The sequence below is a fragment of the Phacochoerus africanus genome, chromosome 3, assembly GCF_016906955.1.
Source record: "Phacochoerus africanus isolate WHEZ1 chromosome 3, ROS_Pafr_v1, whole genome shotgun sequence".
Lineage (NCBI taxonomy): Eukaryota > Metazoa > Chordata > Mammalia > Artiodactyla > Suidae > Phacochoerus > Phacochoerus africanus.
In genome coordinates this window covers 24,015,800-24,034,369 of record NC_062546.1, presented here as the reverse complement: position 1 = coordinate 24,034,369, position 18,570 = coordinate 24,015,800, and the positions used below count along the sequence as shown (strand labels likewise).

General features: G+C 43.2%; 1 protein-coding gene across 6 annotated transcripts in view; it reads left to right on the top strand.

Annotated features, from left to right (window-relative positions):
• PHF20 (PHD finger protein 20) overlaps positions 1 to 18,570 on the top strand; it is a 147,999-nt gene that overhangs the window by 94,213 nt on the left and 35,216 nt on the right. For all 6 annotated transcript variants that reach the window (XM_047771197.1, XM_047771196.1, XM_047771195.1 and 3 more), the window contains one exon: positions 9,571 to 9,849. In XM_047771197.1, the coding sequence (XP_047627153.1) occupies positions 9,571 to 9,849 (279 nt within the window). The remainder of the gene's footprint in view (positions 1 to 9,570; positions 9,850 to 18,570) is intronic.

Here is an 18,570-nt window from a genome sequence, read left to right as displayed (position 1 = left end):
GGTTGGTTCTGAGGGAACACAGGACAATGAGCCTTATCCTCTGGCTGGAGAAGTGACAGATAGCAAGATCCAGGAGCAGCTCTGCAGTGCTAAAGATAGGGTGCAGCAAATTGTTGTTTGTGCCAGGTGTTGATAGCATGTGGTGCCTGCAAGCCAGGGCCATCTGGACGCCTTCATGCATTTGGAACGAGCTAAGTCTGGGTGGCAGTAAAGACTTGGCTCAGGTGGGTAGGAATGGCAGGGAGAGGGCACACCATTAGCAGAGGTGCAAGCTATGAGAGTGTGAAGCTATTCCTGGGGCCAGGAATTGGCCGGGGCAGCTGCTGAGGCCCATTTTGGATTAATTAATAGGAGATGAGTTTGGAAGGTAATATGGTGCTCAGAATGACATGGGCTTAGAATACCAGACTGAGTATTGCTGGCCAGAATGAATACCATCATCATAGTCATCCGACTTTGAGGTTTTGAGGTACAGGCAATGGACATACAAAAACCCCAGCTATATGGGACATTATTTCTAGGCCAAGCTTTAGAAAACATTGTTTAAAAACTTTTTTTTTTTTAAGTAAGAAAGTAGTATGTGCTTATTGTAAAAGGAAAAGTATAAAGCATTACCCAAACAAATAGAAAACAAGTGGGCTTCTGATTCTACTCTCTTGCTATGTGACAGTATTCACAAACATAGCTTAAAACAACATATTTATTTTCTCACAGTTTTTGTGGGTTAACTGTTCAAGCACAGCTTAACAGGCTTCTCTGCAAGGCTGCCATCAAGGGGTTGACCAGGGCTGTAGTCTTATCCGAAAACTCTACTGTGGAAACTCTACAGTCTCACAGGTTGTTGGTAGCATTCAATTTTTTGCAGGTTGCCAGACTGAGGGCCAGCTTTTTTGTGGGCACTCTCAGTTCCATGCCACATGCATCTGAGTAGCTCACAACATAGCAGCTTGTTTCATCCAGCCAGCAAGTGAGAGTGCCTGCTAGTAAGATGGATGCTACAATCTTAATAATCATGAAAGGGACACCCTCTCACCTTTGTCTGTTCTATTAGAGCCATGTTATAGGTCCTGCCCACACTCGAGGGGAGGGGATTACACATGGATGTGGGTACCAGGAAGCAGGGATTATTAGGAGACATTTTATAGTCTATTTCTACCCCCCACCAAAAAAACCCCACAAGCATTCCTTAGTGTTATACCAAACACCATTATTAAAAGCAAATTCAAGGGAGTTTTCCTGTGGTGCAGCTGGTTAAGGATCACTGCGGTGGCTCAGGTCAGGAGTTTTATCCTCGGCTCAAGAACTTCCTCATGTTGTAGGTGTGGCCAAGAAAAATAGCAAATTGAGATTCTGTGGACCATTTTCCCCCTCATATACTAAGGTATAGTAGTAATTTTGGAGAGGCAAGAGCAAAGAGTGACTTGAGATTTTAAGTCTGGTAACCTAGGACAGAGCTCTGTGCTTTGCCTCAGTTCTTGCAAATGAAAATCTGTTAAACATGAGGGAGAGCACAGAGTATTTAAATGGTAATACCCGTAACTATTTGCAAATATTGATTTCCGTACTGCTTTCTAAAACAGGAATAAATTGGTTTCAGTAGTATACCTTCTATTTCAAGGATAATTCGATTGCCCGTAACTTTTGAACCAGGTTCCCTGGAGGATTTAATTTACGTATTTTTCTGCATGTTGTCTCCTAGTAACTGCTTTTCTGTTGACAAAGGGCCATAGTATCCCAAGAGTGGATGATGTCACTTAGCTGGTGCCATCAGTGACATATGTTCCAAATGAACTGTCTTCCTGTTGGGAAATAGACACTGTGTGTGAGACGTGGGATTTCTGTAGACAGTGGCCCAGCAGGCCCTTTTGGCAGCCAGTGACTCTCCTGGTTTCCTTTTTTTTTTTTTTCCCCTTCTTTTTAGGGCCTTACCCACGGCAAATGGAGGTTCCCAGGCTAAGGGCTGAGTCCGAGCTACAGCTGCCAGCCTACGCCACAGCAACACAGGATCTGAGCCACATCTGCGACCTACAGCACAGCTCATGTCAGCGCTGGATCCTTAACCCACTGAGCGAGGCCAGGGATCGAACCAGCAACCTCATGTTTCCCAGTCAGGTTTGTTTCCGCTGTGCCATAATGGGAATTCCTCTCCTGGTTTCTTAACCATGCTCCCATCACCATGTTTCTTTTGTCACAGGAAAACTCTTCTGGGGAGAAGTATAATATCATACATAAAAGAATTGTTCTTTTGGAGTTCCTGTTGTGGCGCAGTGGAAACGAATCTGACTAGGAACCATGAGGTTAGGGGTTCGATCTTTGGCCTCGCTCAGTGGGTTAGTTGCCGGGAGTTGTGGTGTAGGTTGCAGGCATGGCTCGGATCCTGTGTTGCTGTGGCTGTGGCATAGGCCAACAGCTGTAGCTCCAATTTGACCCCTAGCTTGGGAACCTCCATATGCCGCAGGTGCGGCCCTAAAAAGCAAAAAAAAAAAAAAAAGAATTGTTCTTTCTACTCTAACGTAATTTGAGTATTATAACATGGAAGAGTAGGAAAATCAGTTTTTTTTCTGTTACTTGAAGTCTCATAACAAAAGACTGCCATTGTTTATATTCTTACAATTCTAAAAATATATACTATTATATTTTATATGTTACATATATACTTTTATGTTTTGCTGATACCATCTCTCTTTAAAATTTTTTTTTTATTTTTGCTTTTTAGGGCTGCACCTGCACCATATGGAAGTTCCCAGGTCAGGGGTTGAGTAGGAGCTGCAGCTGCTGGCCTATCCCAGGATCCAAGCTGCATCTGTGACCTACACCACAGCTCAAGGAAACTCTGGATCCTTAACCCATTGAGAGAGGCCAGGGGTCAAACCTGTATTGTAATGGATACTAGTTGGGTTTGTAACCCACCGAGCCACAATGGGAACTTCTGATACCATTTCTTTTGCAGGCTTTCTTTAGCATAATTCTGTTGTGGATATTCTGCTTTAAAATTCTTCCTTTTAAAATATAAAACATTTTTGCTGGTCGCATTGTTTTGATGTTCCTGTGGTTTTATTAATTACCATTATCACTTCAGTGTTTGATTAATAAAGTGGGGCAGTTAGATGTTAAAATTTTGTAGGTTGTGCCCTGGTACATGGACCCCTGCCTGGGGTTATGCATAACTTTGATTGTTTTAAGCAAACAACTTTGAGGTCAGTGACAACCAAATAACAGCTAATGTTCAAGTACCCTGTTGCTGTTAGTGATATGTTTTCTCTTCTATTACCTCAAGGAAATGTGGGAGCCTTGTGAAAAAAGTATTTTTATTCCCATTTAATGATAAGGAAACTGTCTTGGAGAGGCTGACTCTCTTGTTTGACTTAGTAGTACCCTGAGATGAGTACTGTTGGAGAAGTGAAGAACAGAGCACATTCCCCATTTCAACATTTTAGAATAAGGAATGAACAGAACTAACTGTAATACAAATAAGAAAGGAACAGATTCTATAATATCTATTTTCCATGAAGTATTTATGGGAATTTACAAAACGCAGACATAATCTCTTGCAAAGGAACTAAGGAAAAAGCATTGTACAAGCAGGTGGCCTTTGGAGGCTGAGCAAGGCTTGGTTTGCATGTGGAGGTGGTTTGCCTGCAGGAGCAAGTGGCCTGCACTGGCTGAACTGGCAGTTTTCATTATGCATACAGAGGGCTCCTTTGGCTGCCATATGAGAAAATTAGGATAAGATTGGAGAAATACAGTTTTTCATATCTCTAAAAATTTGTTGGTTTCAGAAATGAAGTAATACAGTTTGCAAGACTTTCTTTTTTATCATTTATTTATATATATATATTTTTTCTGCTGTACAGCATGGTGACCCAGTTACACATACATGTATGCATTCTTTTTTCTCACATTACGTGTTCCAAAGTTTGCAAGACTTTCATGGAAAGCTGTTACTTAAGTCTTGGGTATTTGATCTACTTCATTTCTGAGTCTGAAATTATAGTTAATTTTGTAATTTGTCAGGCTTTGTCACAGGCTGTTATCCATAATTAAATGATACTGTCTTTGCTGTTTGTCTCTCTGATGCTTGTGTTGATTGTGTTTTTTCCACATTGCAAGGTAGGATATACCTGTTGGCTTATAATCAGAAGAGCTTGCGTATCAATGATTTATACATACTTCACTGAGTTGAGTTTATGGGAGAATCTTACTCCCTGAACTTCCATGGTTGAAGATTCATAATTCTCAAATATTTCTTCTTTTAATGTTTACTCCTTCAGACAAAACCTCACACCTCAGAGTTTCCTGGCGGCATAGCCGTTAAGGATCCAGTGTTGACACTGCTGTGGCTTGGGTCACTGCTGTGATTTGATCCCTGGCCCAGGAACTTCTGCATGCTGTAGTTGTGGCCAAAAAAAACAAACAATAACAACAATGACAAAACCCAAATAGAGACAAACAAAAAACAAAACCCAGCAACTCATTTTTGTCTTGTTAATAGTGCCATCTTGAAAAGCACTCTTGGTTTGGCCAGGGGCTTCATGACAGTGGTACCAGCTAATGGTTTTCCTCCTGGAGAGTTTATCTGTTTACTTGAGCCTCTAATACCACCTCTCAGAGGCCAAGTTTGTTTACCTTTGGAGGGCCAACTGTTGCCACCTTCTGCTTAGCTGTGAGGAATCAAGGGTTTTGCTTTTGAGGGGAAGAATTTTTAACCTGCCAAACTAATTTATTTCCCTTTGAGAGGCTTACTGGATTGGTGGACTGTCTTAGTCCATTAGGGCTACTATAACAGACAGGGTGGCTCATAAACAACAGAAATTTTTTATCTCACAATTTCAGAGCCTGGGAAGTTCAAGATCAAGTACCAAGATATTCTGTGTTTGTGTCTGGTGAGGGCCAGCTTTCCTAGGTCATAAATAGCTATCTTCTCACAGTAACTGCATGTGGTGGAATGGGCAAGGGGGCTCTCTGCACTTTCTTTTATAAGGGCACTAGTCCTATTCTGAGAGTTCTGCCTTCATGACCTAATCACTCCCCCAAAGCTCCACCTCAAATACTATCACATTGGGAATTAGGTTTCAACATTACAAATTTTGGGGGTCTAGTAAAGTACTGTCAGACCAGTATACATATATATACACCACAGCTCACGGCAACACCGGATCCTTAACCCACTGAGCAAGGCCAGGGATCACACCCGCAACCTCATGGTTCCTAGTTGGATTCATTAACCACTGAGCCATGATGGGAGTGCCAAACCAGGTATATCTTTATTTCAGCAGATGGCTTGATCACATCACTCTTAAAATCTCTCTGTGGGCAAGGAGGAACTAGATACATGAATGCACCGGTAATCTGCATAGATGAAATTCGCTTGGCTCAGGCAGCTCTGCCTAGAGAGTGTAGATTAATGGATGGATATCAGCCTGAAGTTTATTCTGAAAGCTCGCTTCAGCTCTGTCTTACTGGATCTTATCAACAACTTGAGTAAAGACCTGAGAATACCTAGGATTACAGAAACAAGAGTTATAAAATTCTTGGGCTAAAATAGTCAGATGGAGTTTATTAGAGATAAGTGTAACTTCAAACAAATGGTTGATAAAATGGGAAAATGAGCTTTATGTTTTAAAAAGACAATACAGAGTTCAAGGTTTTGGTGGATCAAGTTTGGTACTATCCAGCACCACATAATATAATTATTAAAAAAAAATTGTTTTTGGCTGCATTAGTAAAAGTAAGATATCCTCAGAGTTCCCTGGTGGCTTAGTGGGTTGGGGATCTGGCATTGTTATTGCTAGGGCTTGGGTTGCTGCTGTGGTGCAGGTTTGATCCCTAGGATGGCTCCAAAAGAAAAGATGTCCTGAAAAGTGGGGGTAGTAATCCCACTGAATGGCCATACTAGGAATCTTGTGGTTGGTTTTGGGTTTTACATTTTTAGAAAGATGTAGACAAAACTGAATGTCTACAGAATGATCTGTCTCCCAGCCAGAGTTATGAGTGTAGGTTGGAGGCATGTTTCATTCTGGTTGATAATTATAATAGCTTTCTCTAGCCACGTTCCATAAATGACATGACAGTGTTATTTTGTACTTGAAATAGCCTGCTTTGTGCCAAATAAATATAGCCCTCTCTATAACTTTTTTGAAATAGGTGGTATATTTCCCTTTTATGGATAGGAGCCTGGATAATCAGAATAAATTTAAAAACATGCAAGAGTTCCTGTCGTGGCTCAGCAGTAGCAAATCTGACTAGTATCCATGAGGACATGGTTTGATCCCTGGCCTTGCTTAGTGGGTTAAGGATCTGGCATTGCCATGAACCGTGAGCTGTGCTGTAGATTGCTGTGGTTGTGGCTATAGTATAGGCCGGCAGCTACAGCTCTGATTGGACCTCTAGCCTGCGAACTTCCATATGCTGAGTGAGTGGCCTAAAAAACAAACAAACAAAAAAACCAAACCCATCATGCAAAGCTTCTTTATGCAGCTAATGAAGGCTAGAGCTGGGATTTAAAGTTGGGCCGTTTCACGAGTTCCTATTGTGGCTCAGCAGGTTATGAACCCAACTAGTATCCATGAGGATTTGAGTTCAATCTCTGGCCTTGCTTGGTGCGTTAAGGATCCGGCATTGCCATGAGCTGTGAGGTAGGCTGACAGCTGTAGCTACTATTCAGTCCCTAGGCTGGGAACTTACGTATGTCACAGGTGTGGCCCTAAAAAGCCAAACAAACAAACAAAGAATAAATAAATTAAAAAAAAGAGTCTGGGTTGTTTCCATTATACCATAACTGCCTCTGGAATGAGCATGCAGTGAGGCCGGGAGATGGGGACTTTTGCCCTTCTGCTTATGAGCAGGTTAATTCCTGAAAGACTGCTCCTAAGTCCCATTTATTCCTAAATCCAAAATGACACTATATGTAATACAAGCTAGTATTTATTGAACACTTATTATGTGCCAGATGATTTTCTAGGATCTTTTCATGTAATTCATTTAATTCTTACAACTCATGAAGTAGTTCCTTACCATTGTCTCCACTTTGCACATGAGGAAACTGAGGAGGCAGGAGGAGTAATCAGAGGAGCCGGGATTTGAACCAGGATGTCCAGCTGCAGAGTCCATACTTTAAACCACTGTTCTCTCTTGCCTTATGCAAGTGACCTGTATGTGTACACAAGGGTGCAAAGGTTTTGAATAGAAAGAATAGTAATTCTTAATGGAATTGCTTCAAGGTTTTCATTTTTAACTTTTTTTTTCTTTAATTCGGAGGTATTTGTATTTTGACATTCTTCTTTTCTAAGTAAGTTTATCACCAACAGAGGTTTTTTTTTTTTTTTTTTGTCTTTTTTGCTATTTCTCTGGGCTGCTCCCGCGGCATATGGAGGTTCCCAGGCTAGGGGTCCAATCCGAGCTGTGGCTGCCAGCCTATGCCAGAGCCACAGCAACGCGGGATCCGAGCCACGTCTGCAACCTACACCACAGCTCACGGCAACGCCGGATCGTTAACCCACTGAGCAAGGGCAGGGACCGAACCCGCAACCTCATGGTTCCTAGTCGGATTCGTTAACCACTGCGCCACGACAGGAACTCCACCAACAGAGCTTTAAACACACACCAAAGGATGACTTTATCGTAGCTGAGCTTGACCTCTGTGGTCCTCAGGTGGTAGTGGGCATCAGAGTCCTTGATGCTCTCTGACCTCCTCAGACCTTAGCTTTGTTCACACAGTGGTAAATGGAATTTTCTGCAGTGATTTTTGAAAGACTGTCAGATGGAAAAGGAATTATTAGGTTGGACCATATGAAATAGCCAATATCTAACCTTTCTTAACTTACAAGAATGGCAGATTCATATGGTTCAACTTAATAGGCCTAAGGCAAGGAAATTCCAGAGAAACCACTTGTATTTCCACAGCGTTGACTCAAGCCACTGCATTGACAATGTTGGATCCTTAACCTGCTGAGACACAGAGGAATTCCCTGTATTTTATTTTTTAAGAAAGAATTTTAGGATATATTGGAGGTTTGAATTTTGAATTTTTTTTTTTCTTTTCTTTTTAGGGCCACATCTGTGGCATGTGGAAGTTCCCAGGCTAGGGGTTGAATTGAAGCTACAGCTCCCAGCCTACACCACAGCCACAGCAACAGCAACTTGGGATCCAAGCCGCTTCTGTGACCTACACCACAGTTCAGGGCAATGCCGGATCCTTAACCCACTGGGCTAGGCCAGGGATTGAATCCGCATGCTCATGGATCCTAGTCAGGTTCATTAACCGCTGAGCCATGAGGGGAACTCTTTCACTGACTTTTTTTTGTTTTTGTTTTTTGCTTTTCCCATGGAACTATTTGTCTGAGACATGTGTATTCCATTTCATTTTGTGTTACATTTTCTTCTCATAACTGCATCTGATTGATAAGAACCTCCTTGTTATATTTCTTGTCACGAATAGAAAGTGATTTAAGGCATTTTGCTTTGGGGGGGTGTTGTATAATTTTTTACTTGTTTAAATTGCATATGTAACAGAATCCATGAGATCATCAAGCCTACCCATTTTATAATAATACCCTAGTTCTGTAGAGTATACCCTAGAAATGTAGAGTATGAAGAATTTTTGTATTCCTTCTGACTATGGAATGGTCTGACTTTTTCAAGTGGTACTTGAAAAAGTAGTCATAATATTTACCGTAAGTTCAGCATGCTTTTCACTTCTGATGGAAAATGTATAATTGCATTTAGGAAAATTTTTATTCACTCCAGAAAGATCTGTCCATTCAGGATATTCTTGGGTAGACAGTCTATAGAGTAGGAGTGATTTGAGTTTCAGATGATTGCTCTCATTGGGGTAAGGGCATAGTGAAGGGAGTCGTCAATAAACTAAGTTTCTAACATTCATGAATTCCTTGTGACTGCTTTCCTTTTGGTCATTGGTGCATGACGGACCATCATCTTCTGTGTATTTGGGGGGTGGGGTGTCAACCTTTTTGTCTCTGTGAATTTGACTGAGTCCTCCGAATTCACCTCATGCCTCCTAGCTCCATTCAGTTGGTTGTCTTCTTTTAGTCTCTGAGTCCTCTTGATCAGAGTTACATGGTAGGGAAATCTTAAAAGCTCAGTACTAAAAAGCTTTGTGGTAATTACTCTCCTTGTGCAAAAACCATTGTAAGATCCTTTTGGTTTCATAAAGCTATCCCACCAGAATATTCTCTAGTCCTGTCTATACAAAGTATCGGGATGATGGAAAGTCTGAATCTGGTCCAACTCATGAATAACAGTGCTGGGTTGGATCTCTGATTTTTTTTTTTTTTCTTTTTGATTAGGATTTTCCCTTGTTCTTCTGAAACCCTGGGAACTTGTAGGAGTGCTTTAAAAAAGAAAAAAAAAGTTGGTCTCTTCTTTCAAAAGATTTCACAGTTGAGTCTCTATCATGTACCCTGAGGTTATTTATATCTGGTCTTTCAAATAGCAGTGGTCATTGATGTCTCGTCTACATATGCATGCTGCTTTTTCACTCTTTATTGCCCTGTGATGCGTGTGTTGTAATAACCAAAATAAGCATGAGGGATCTTTGTTTTTGTTTTTCAGTAACAAATACTTTTAAGAAAACAGATGATTTTGTGACATCTAAAGCACCAGCTGTCGACCTAGATCACAAGTTTAGGTGCAAGGTTGCAGATTGTTTAAAATTTTTCCGCAAAGCCAAGCTCTTGCACTATCACATGAAGTATTTCCACGGAATGGAGAAGTCACCAGAGCCAGAGGAGAACCCAGGAAAGAGGCATGTCCAGACAAGGGGCTCTTCAGCTTCAGACAAGACCAGCCAGGAGAGCCTGACCAGGAAGCGGGTCTCTGCCAGTTCCCCAAGTAAGCATTTTGGTTCTGGATTGTATCTGTATAATGAAGGGCTGACATGGAAAGCAGGTGTCAGGTTGGACTGGTCCAGTTGAACCCCCCAAAATTGGAAATGACAAGTGATCATCGGGAATTGTATCATGGAGTTGTGGCCCTCCTGGAGGAAGCAGAAATCCCTGACTCTCATTCTTACCTCCACCTCTTGCCGGTCCAGTTACTTTAGAAAATCCCTTAGTCTCTGAGGGGCTTGGTACTCCCAGTATGGAGCGGGGACAGTCAAGGAAAGGAAGCTCCTTTATTTATTTCTTTATTTTTTTTGTCTTTTTGCCTTTTCTTGAGCCACTCCTGCAGCATATGGAGGTTTCCAGGCTAGGGGTCTAATTGGAGCTGTGGCCACCGGCCTACGCCAGAGCCACAGCAACACGGGATCTGAGCTGCATCTTCGACCCACACCACAGCTCACGGCAATGCTGGATCCTTAAACCAATGAGCAAGGCCGGGATCAAACTCGCAACCTCATGGTTCCTAGTCAGATTTGTTAACCACTGCGCCACAACAGGAATTCCAAGGAAAGGAAGCTCCTTTAGAAGTCAGCAGGAGAACTAGTGCTTGGAACAGCACGGGCACAGCCATCCCCTCCCCCAGACTTATGCCTCATCCCCGCTAACAGAACTAAAGAACTAAGAGGTGATGTGTGTCTCCTCCTGGGTCCAGTTTTGAGTCCAGTTTCTTTGTAATTGCAACCGAAGAAGTTTTCTAGCAACACTTTGCTTTGCATAGAAACTACAATGGTGGTAGTAAGGGTTACCATAAAGTCTCATGTTCATGTCTTATTATAACAGAATCTTTTTGGCAGTTTCTTCTCAAACTGAAAAATTACATGTTTCTGGGGGATTTCAGAATAATTAATGAATTTCCAGTAAATTCCACAAGGCTTCCCAGCTGCTGCTGCTGCTTCTTTTTTTTTTTTTTTTTTTTTTTTTTTGCCACACCTGTGGCACATAGAAGTTCTGGGGCCAGAAATTGAACCACCACCATGGTAGCAACCTGAGCCACAGCAGTGACAGTGCTAGATTCTTAATGTGCTGTGCCATGAGGGAACTCCCCCAACTTCTTTTTACCTCAAATTTTAATGTCATTATATATTTTTTGGCTGGTAACTTTTCCATTACAATACATAGGTATTAGATGGTGTATGGAACTCCTGGGACATCTGACAGCATTCCCAAGGAAGTATAAAGTCAGGTTTCAGGGAAGTAGGGCAGGATCAAACAGACTAAGATGATCTCTGACTCTGAGAGGTCAGTCCTTAACTAAGCTGTGAAGACATAATGTGTCAAGCTGCAGTTTCTTAGTCATATGTGCTCTATCATCCATTAGAAATATAATGTGATGGAGTTCTCTGGTGGCCTAACAGTTAAGGATTCGTCATTGTCACTGCTGTTGGCTTTGTTCGATCCCTGGCCCAAGAACTTGTGCATGCTGAGGGTATGGCCAAATAAATAAAAGGAAATGTAATGCGTTCAGCCTGTAGCTTTTTCTGGTAGCCACATTTTAAAACATAAAAAGAAATAAGTGAAATTTCTTTGAGTAAATTTTAGCTCAAAATATCCAAAATGCTATATCTATCATTTAAGCATGTAATTAGTGTAAGAATTATTGTTTAATAAGCTATTATGTATTCTTTTTCTTGTATTAAGCCTTTAAAATCCAGTGTGTGTTTTAAACTTACTGAACATTTCAGTTGAGACCAACCACATTTCAGGTGCTCAGTAGGTACATATGGCTAAGTGGCCACAGAGTTGGTCCATACAGCTCTATTACCCTCAGCTGTTGTGCCACATGGGAATTTCCAAGATTTTTTTTTTTAAGGTAAACAAAATGCTAGGAAGAAGTAGAAACTCTGTAAATTGCTTTTCCTTTCTTTCCCACTATGGGTTATGACGGATGAACATGGTAATTGTCCATGGGGAGGCTTTGCCCAGTGTAATGCACCTGACTTAGAGGGTGGGTATTCCTGGTCATGTACAGATCTCTTGTTTGGTTTTGGAATTCCTGATTAATTTTACTTGAGGTCTTGATTTGTGTTGAGCAATATGTGCAGGCTTGGAGTCTGCACACCTGAATTTGAATCTAGCCTCCACTACTTGCTGTCTGTGAGACCTTGGGCAGAAGAACTGTTGAGCTTCAGTTTCTCTGTCTGTGAAATGGAGATAATATAACTAGCTATCTCAGAACTTTGTTACATTAAATGACCTAATGTAAAAGGCTTAGCACAATGTCAGGCCCATAGTAAATTCTTAGTAAATACTAGCTCTTTATCTTAGTGAAAACATTAACCCAAGCAGTCAGAAAGTTAAGTTCTAAACTCAGTTTACCTCTGATGAGCTGCAAAACCAAAAGACAAGTTGTTACCATTGTGGTTACCAAATTAAGAAACCTGAGCGAGGAGTTCCTGTTGTGGCTCAGCAGGTTAAGAACCCGGATAATAGACATAAGGACTCGGGTTTGATCCCTGACCTCGATCAGTGGGTTAAGGATCTCGTGTTGCCAGGAGCTGCAGTGTAGGTTGCAGGTGGGGCTTGGATCTGGCGTGGCTGTGGCTGTGGCATATGCCGGCAGCTGCAGCTCTGATTCAACCCCTAGCCTGGGAACTTCCATATGCTGTGGGTGTGGCCCGAAAAGATTAAAAAAAAAAAGTCTTTTTTGCTTTTTTAGGGCGGCTGCAGCATATGGAAATTCCCAGGCGTCAAATCGGAGCTACAGCTGCTGACCTGCACTACAGCCACAGCAATGTGGGATCTGAGCCACGTCTTCGACCTACACCACAGCTCCTGGCAACGCCAGCTCCTTAACCCACTGAGTGAGGCCAGGGATCAAACCCATACCCTCATGGGTCCTAGTCAGGTTTGTTACCGCCAAGCCATGACAGGAACTCCGCAAAACGTTTTTTTTTTTTTTTTTTTTTATGTTCTGCCCTTGGGTCTCATACCAATATACGGGGATTTTATTCTCTCTCAATATAGAAGGATATCTTTTACTGGGATTTGGAAATCCCTGAATTGAGGATTTTTCCCTGCCAGGTTTTTAAAATAACAAGATCTGCTCTGGGTACAGTTGCCAGGTTGGCAGGGGTGGACAATTACAAAATGCTTTGAGGAAACAAAAGGGTCTTTTAAATCCTTCTGTTTTAACTTGTTACCTTTCTGCTGTTCCTTTGTAGAACTGGTCAGTTTGGTGGCAGAGTGTGCCACACAGCCTCTCACCCGCTGTTAGAGTATAGCCTGGTCATTCCTGCACCATCTCAGATTGAGAGCAGGTTTGTGCAGCCCGGAAGGGACGTGCTGCCCCCACCCCTCATTTCAGGTGGACACAGATGATTTCACAACTCAGATTGCTGAGATTGCCAGTAGTTCCCAGGCTGAAGGAAACCAGACCCTTCATCTTTCTATGCTCTAGCTGGGAAATTAAAGCTCTGGCCGCACTTCCTACCTCTGCCACTAACCAGCAGGATCCTCGGTTTTGACCATCTGTGAACTGGAGTCAGTTGGCATGTTTAGCTTTCATCATGCTGCTGGATATCAATGTGAAAAACGTAGAGGCATAATCAGAATATTCCGTAGGTCCCAGCCCTCCAGAAGGCACCCTCTGTTCCAGGCATTGCCCCCACTTTTCTCACATCAGAGCCTCTTTCTGTTTCCTAATGGTTGTTGGGTACTTGACTAATCTGATAACTAAATTTCTTAAGATTTGAAAAAATAAAACCAGCTCAATAGCTCACCTGTTTTCGCAGCATATTTAGTTTTCACCTCAACTGCTAAGGAAGCTCTTATCTTTAGGGTGGAATTTCAGGTGGTGGCGGGAGTTTGGTTGGGGAGATGTTTCAAGATGAGACTCTGACACCAGGCAGCCTGTGTCCTAGTTCACAGGCAGTGTGAATTTGACATTATGCTTAAGTGAAAAACAGAATATTACAGAATGTATGCTGCTTGGGGATTTTTTTTTTTTTTTTTTTTTTTTTAGGACCACACCTGTGGCATATGGAAGTTCCCAGGCTAGGGATCAAATCGGAGCTAGAGCTGTTGGCGTACACCACAGCCACAGCAGTGCAGGATCCGAGCCATGTCTGCAACATACACTACAGCTCATGGCAATGCTGGATTCTTAACCCACTGAGGGTGGCCAGGTATTGAGCCTGCATCCTCATGGATACTAGACAGATTCATTTCCACTGAGCCATGATGGGAACTCCTGCTTGGGAATAAATAAGGTAAAAAAGTACTCTTTTTATGGTGAGTAATCTGATTATGACAACTGGGAACTTGGGTACTAAAAGATTTCTCAGATGAAGATTCCATCAGGACCAGAAAGTGCTCTACAGACATTTTTATTTTTGGTCTGCCCCACCCCCACCTTCCACTGCCTGCCCCTGCCCCTAATTTCCCTGCTGGTCAGGTTAGGCAGAGAAAAGCAGTTCTGGTCTGAGTGTCCATAGACTGAATCTTTTTTTTTTTTTTGTCTTTTATAGGGCCGTACCCATGGCATATGGAGGTTCCCAGGCTAGTGACCTACACCACAGCTCACAGCGATGCCAGATCGTTAACCCACTGAGCAAGGGCAGGGATCGAAGCTGCTACCTCATGGTTCCTAGTCAGATTCGTTAACCACTGAGCCATGACAGGAACTCCATAGACTGAATCTTAGTAATAATGTTGCTACTGTTCACTAATCTGAGCTCTTCGAAGATCTGATTTCCTCCTCTCCAAAATGAAGATGTAAGACTAGGTAGGAATGAGACAGGGCTCTTTCATGTGAGGAGAAAAGCACATAAACAGATACAGTGAGAACTGCTACATTTTATATAAGGAACATATAAAGTGCTATGGGAACTCAGATTCAGGTTTTTCCTGTAAAATGGGCTGGGAGGCTGAGAGCTGGGGGTGTCATTTGAGTTAAGTCTTAAAGGGAGAGGGTAGGTAGGGGTTGGACCAGATGGCAGGGGAATAGGAAAGGCATCCCTATGCCAGGAACAAGCAGAGCAAAGTTCAGAGGCATTGAGGGGGAAAAAGTGTCATGATCACATGTCCCTAAGGTACCCCTTTCCACTCCGGCCTTCCGATGTTTCCTCTTCCCTCAGCCAGGCCCTTAGTCCCATAAGTTAATTTGGAAGGTCAGTTTATTTTTTATTTATTTTCCATTATGGTTTATTATAGGATATTGGATATAATTCCCTGTGCTACAGTAGATCCTTGTTGTTTATCCTTTCTATATGTAATATTTTGCATCTGCTAGTCTCAAACTCCCATTCTGACCCTTCCCCCTGACCTCCTGTAACCACAAGTCTGTTCTCTGTGTCTGTGAGTCTGTTTCTGTTTTGTAGGTAAGTTCATTTGTGTCATATTTTAGATTCCGCATATAAGTGATGTCGTGATATTTGTCTTTTTCTTTCTGGCTTAATTTGCTTACTATGATAATCTCTAGGTCCATGCATGTAGCTGCAAATGGCAATATTTCATTGCTTTTTTATGGCTGAGGAATATTCCATTGTGTACATGTAGCAGATCTTTTTGATCCCTTCATCTGTTGATGGACATTTAGATTATTTTCATGTCTCGGCTATTGTGAATAGTGCTGCTGTGAATATTGGGGCACATGTATATTTTTGAATTACAGTTTTGTCTGGATATATGCCCAGGAGTGAGATTGCTGGATCACATGGCAACTCTATTTTTAGTTTTTGTGAGAAACCTCCATACTGTTCTCCATAGCAGCTGCATCAATTTACATTCCTACCAAGAGTGTAGGAGGGTTCCCTTTTCTCCACACTCTCTCCAGCATTTGTTACTCCTAGATCTTTTTAAATATTTTTTTATTTCTAGGGCTGCACCTGAGGTGTATGGAGGTTCCTAGGCTAGGGATTGAATCGGAGCTGCAGCTGCCAGCCTACACCACAGCCCCAGCAATGCCAGATCTGAGCCGAGTCTGTGACCTACATCACAGCTCACAGCACCGTTGTGTCCTTAACCCACTGAGTGAGGCTAGATATCCTCACCAGGTAATAGTCAGGTTTGTTACTACTGAACCACACTGGGAACTCCTATAGACTTTTTTTTTTTTGCTTTTTAGGGCCTCACTTGCGACATATGGAAATTCCCAGGCTAAGGGTCGTATCAGACTTGTAGTTGCCAGCCTACACCACAGCCACTGCATCTTGGGATCTGAGCCGTGTCTGCAGCCTACACCACAGCTCACAACAACGCCAGATCCCCAACCCACTGAGCAAGGCCAGGGATCGAACCCGCATTCTCATGGATACTGGTCGGATTCGTTTCCACTGGGCCACAATGGCAACTTCTCCTATAGACTTTTTAATGGTGGCCAGTCTGACTAGTGTGAGACAGTACTTCGTTGTAGTTTTGATTTGCATTTCTCTAATAATTAGCAGTGTTGAACAGAACATCTTTTCATGTGCCTATTGGCCATTTGTATGTTAAGTTCAGTTTCGAATTGCTTTTCCAAACAAGGTTTCTTAGAATGCCAGAATCCACTTAGTAAAGTCTCTTCCAGAGGTGATTTCAGGCTTCCTTGGTGTTTGGGTTTGATTCTGTGTAAGTCACTTCAGTCTGGAGTAGAGATTTGGCCCAGAAAGAATATTCAGGTATCAAAGGGAACTTATCTGTGCTTATTACCTCTTGTTAAATCCATTTCATTCATATTCTCACTCTGGGCAAACCTTATCTAAGGTCAAAAGAAGCCTTGGGGCACCAGAATGGGTACTTCTTTGCACCTTCTCTTGGGGTGCTTGAGGGACCTTCTTACCAAAACATGCCCTCTTTCCCCTTAAAGGGAAGGAAATGATAGGAGCTAAACTAGGATATGGATTATGTGGTCTTAGAGAACCAAAGAAGGTGGTTTAAGATGGGGATTTAGGAGTTCCCGTCGTGGCGCAGTGGTTAACGAATCCGACTAGGAACCATGAGGTTGCGGGTTCGGTCCCTGCCCTTGCTCAGCGGGTTAACGATCCGGCGTTGCCGTGAGCTGTGGTGTAGGTTGCAGACACGGCTCGGATCCCGCGTTGCTGTGGCTCTGGCGTAGGCCAGTGGCCACAGCTCTGGTTCGACCCCTGGCCTGAGAACCTCCATATGCCGTGGGTGCGGCCTAAGAAATAGCAAAAAGACAAAAAGACAAAAAAAAAAAAAAGATGGGGATTTATTTCCACCTCATGTCAGACTGCAAGCGCCCCACAGTGACACTGCTGTGGCTCTCTGCATTTGTCCAGGGCCAGCTTTCTGCCCATTGTGCCACCAGGTCTAAGGTGTTGCACTCTCTGCATGATCTAGAATCACTCATTTACCACCTTGCCCATCTTTCAGCTGCAGGGAAGGGGGCATCCCTCTTTCTTTCTTTTAAGAGCACAACCCAGAAGTGCCACACATGACTTCTGTTTATATCCCGTAGGTCAGAACATGTGACATGGCTACTTATCTCTCAGGGGAAGCTGGAAAATGCACTCTTTTCCTAGGGAAGAAATGGAGAAATAGGTATTGGAGAAGTCAGGGCTTGAGGGAAGGGTTTGTTGAAGGCCCCTTTGGGCTAGTGTCTGGATGAGATCCATGGTGGGGGACTGATGGGAGATGAGGCTGGAAAGGTGAACAAGGTGAAATGATGGTGTTAGGCTGTGAGGTCACTTCCTCTGATAGGCAGTGAGAACCCCTCCAAGTTCATACCCACGCTCTGCCCCTGAGCTGCCATTTCCTTGTGCAGGTCAGAACGTTCTCTGGTGACTGTCCCCACTGTGCATGGCCGAGCTCTGGGGTGTACAGGCAGTTCTCCCATAGGGGAGGGTGATGTTGTTTTTTCCTCTTCCCTCGTGGAAGCAGTGGTCTTGATGTCCTGCTCTCGTAACTCAGTGAAGATCCAAGGGAGAAATAGGGAGCAGGCTGTGCAGAGGGAGCAAGAAGGGCCCTGGTATCTCTCCTCATGGGTGCCTGCTACCTGAGGAGAGTACAGGGGCCGTCCTGGAAAAGCCGTGCTCTCCTCAGGCAAAACAAGCTGCTCTCTGATCCAGAGCCCTGGCAGGAAGTTTCCCATTGTCCAACCAAGGCTGGGCATCAGGAAGAGGCTCTGCAGCCAGCTCTGTGTTCTGTGGGTCATGGACAATCGGTCAACCTGTTCAAAGAGAGAGGTGACAGCAGACCAGCACCACTTTCCAAGGAGACAGTATGTTAGGTGAGATAACAGAGCTAATGTTTAAGTACTTGTCATGTGTTGGCCATTGTTGCAAGTTCTTTACTTGTATTATCTATTTAATCTTCAAAACAAACCCTATGAGGCAGATACTGTTGTTTCCATTTTATGGATTAGAAACTGAGGTGCTGATGAGATGGACTAACTAGAGCCAAGTGTCTACACATCTAGCACCTGGTGGAGCCACGATTTCAATCTAGTTGTGGAGCCTGTACTTCCACCACTAGGCCCTGCTGTCTTTTAGGATTCCAGGGAAGGATGCCCTGCCCTGGGCCTGGAGCAGGGAATAGAATGCCTCCCTGCAGGGGATTTTCTGTGCACATGGGTCATCCAAATGAGTGAGTGAATGAGTTCTGCTTATTGTCTCTCCCTCTTCAGTGACTCACCTGGGTTAGCTTAGTCCCTGCTGGGCAGTTCTCCCTGTGGGCTCTGCCGCTTAAGGCTACATGTGACTTTACAATCTTCCGTCAGAAGCCAGGGTGAGCC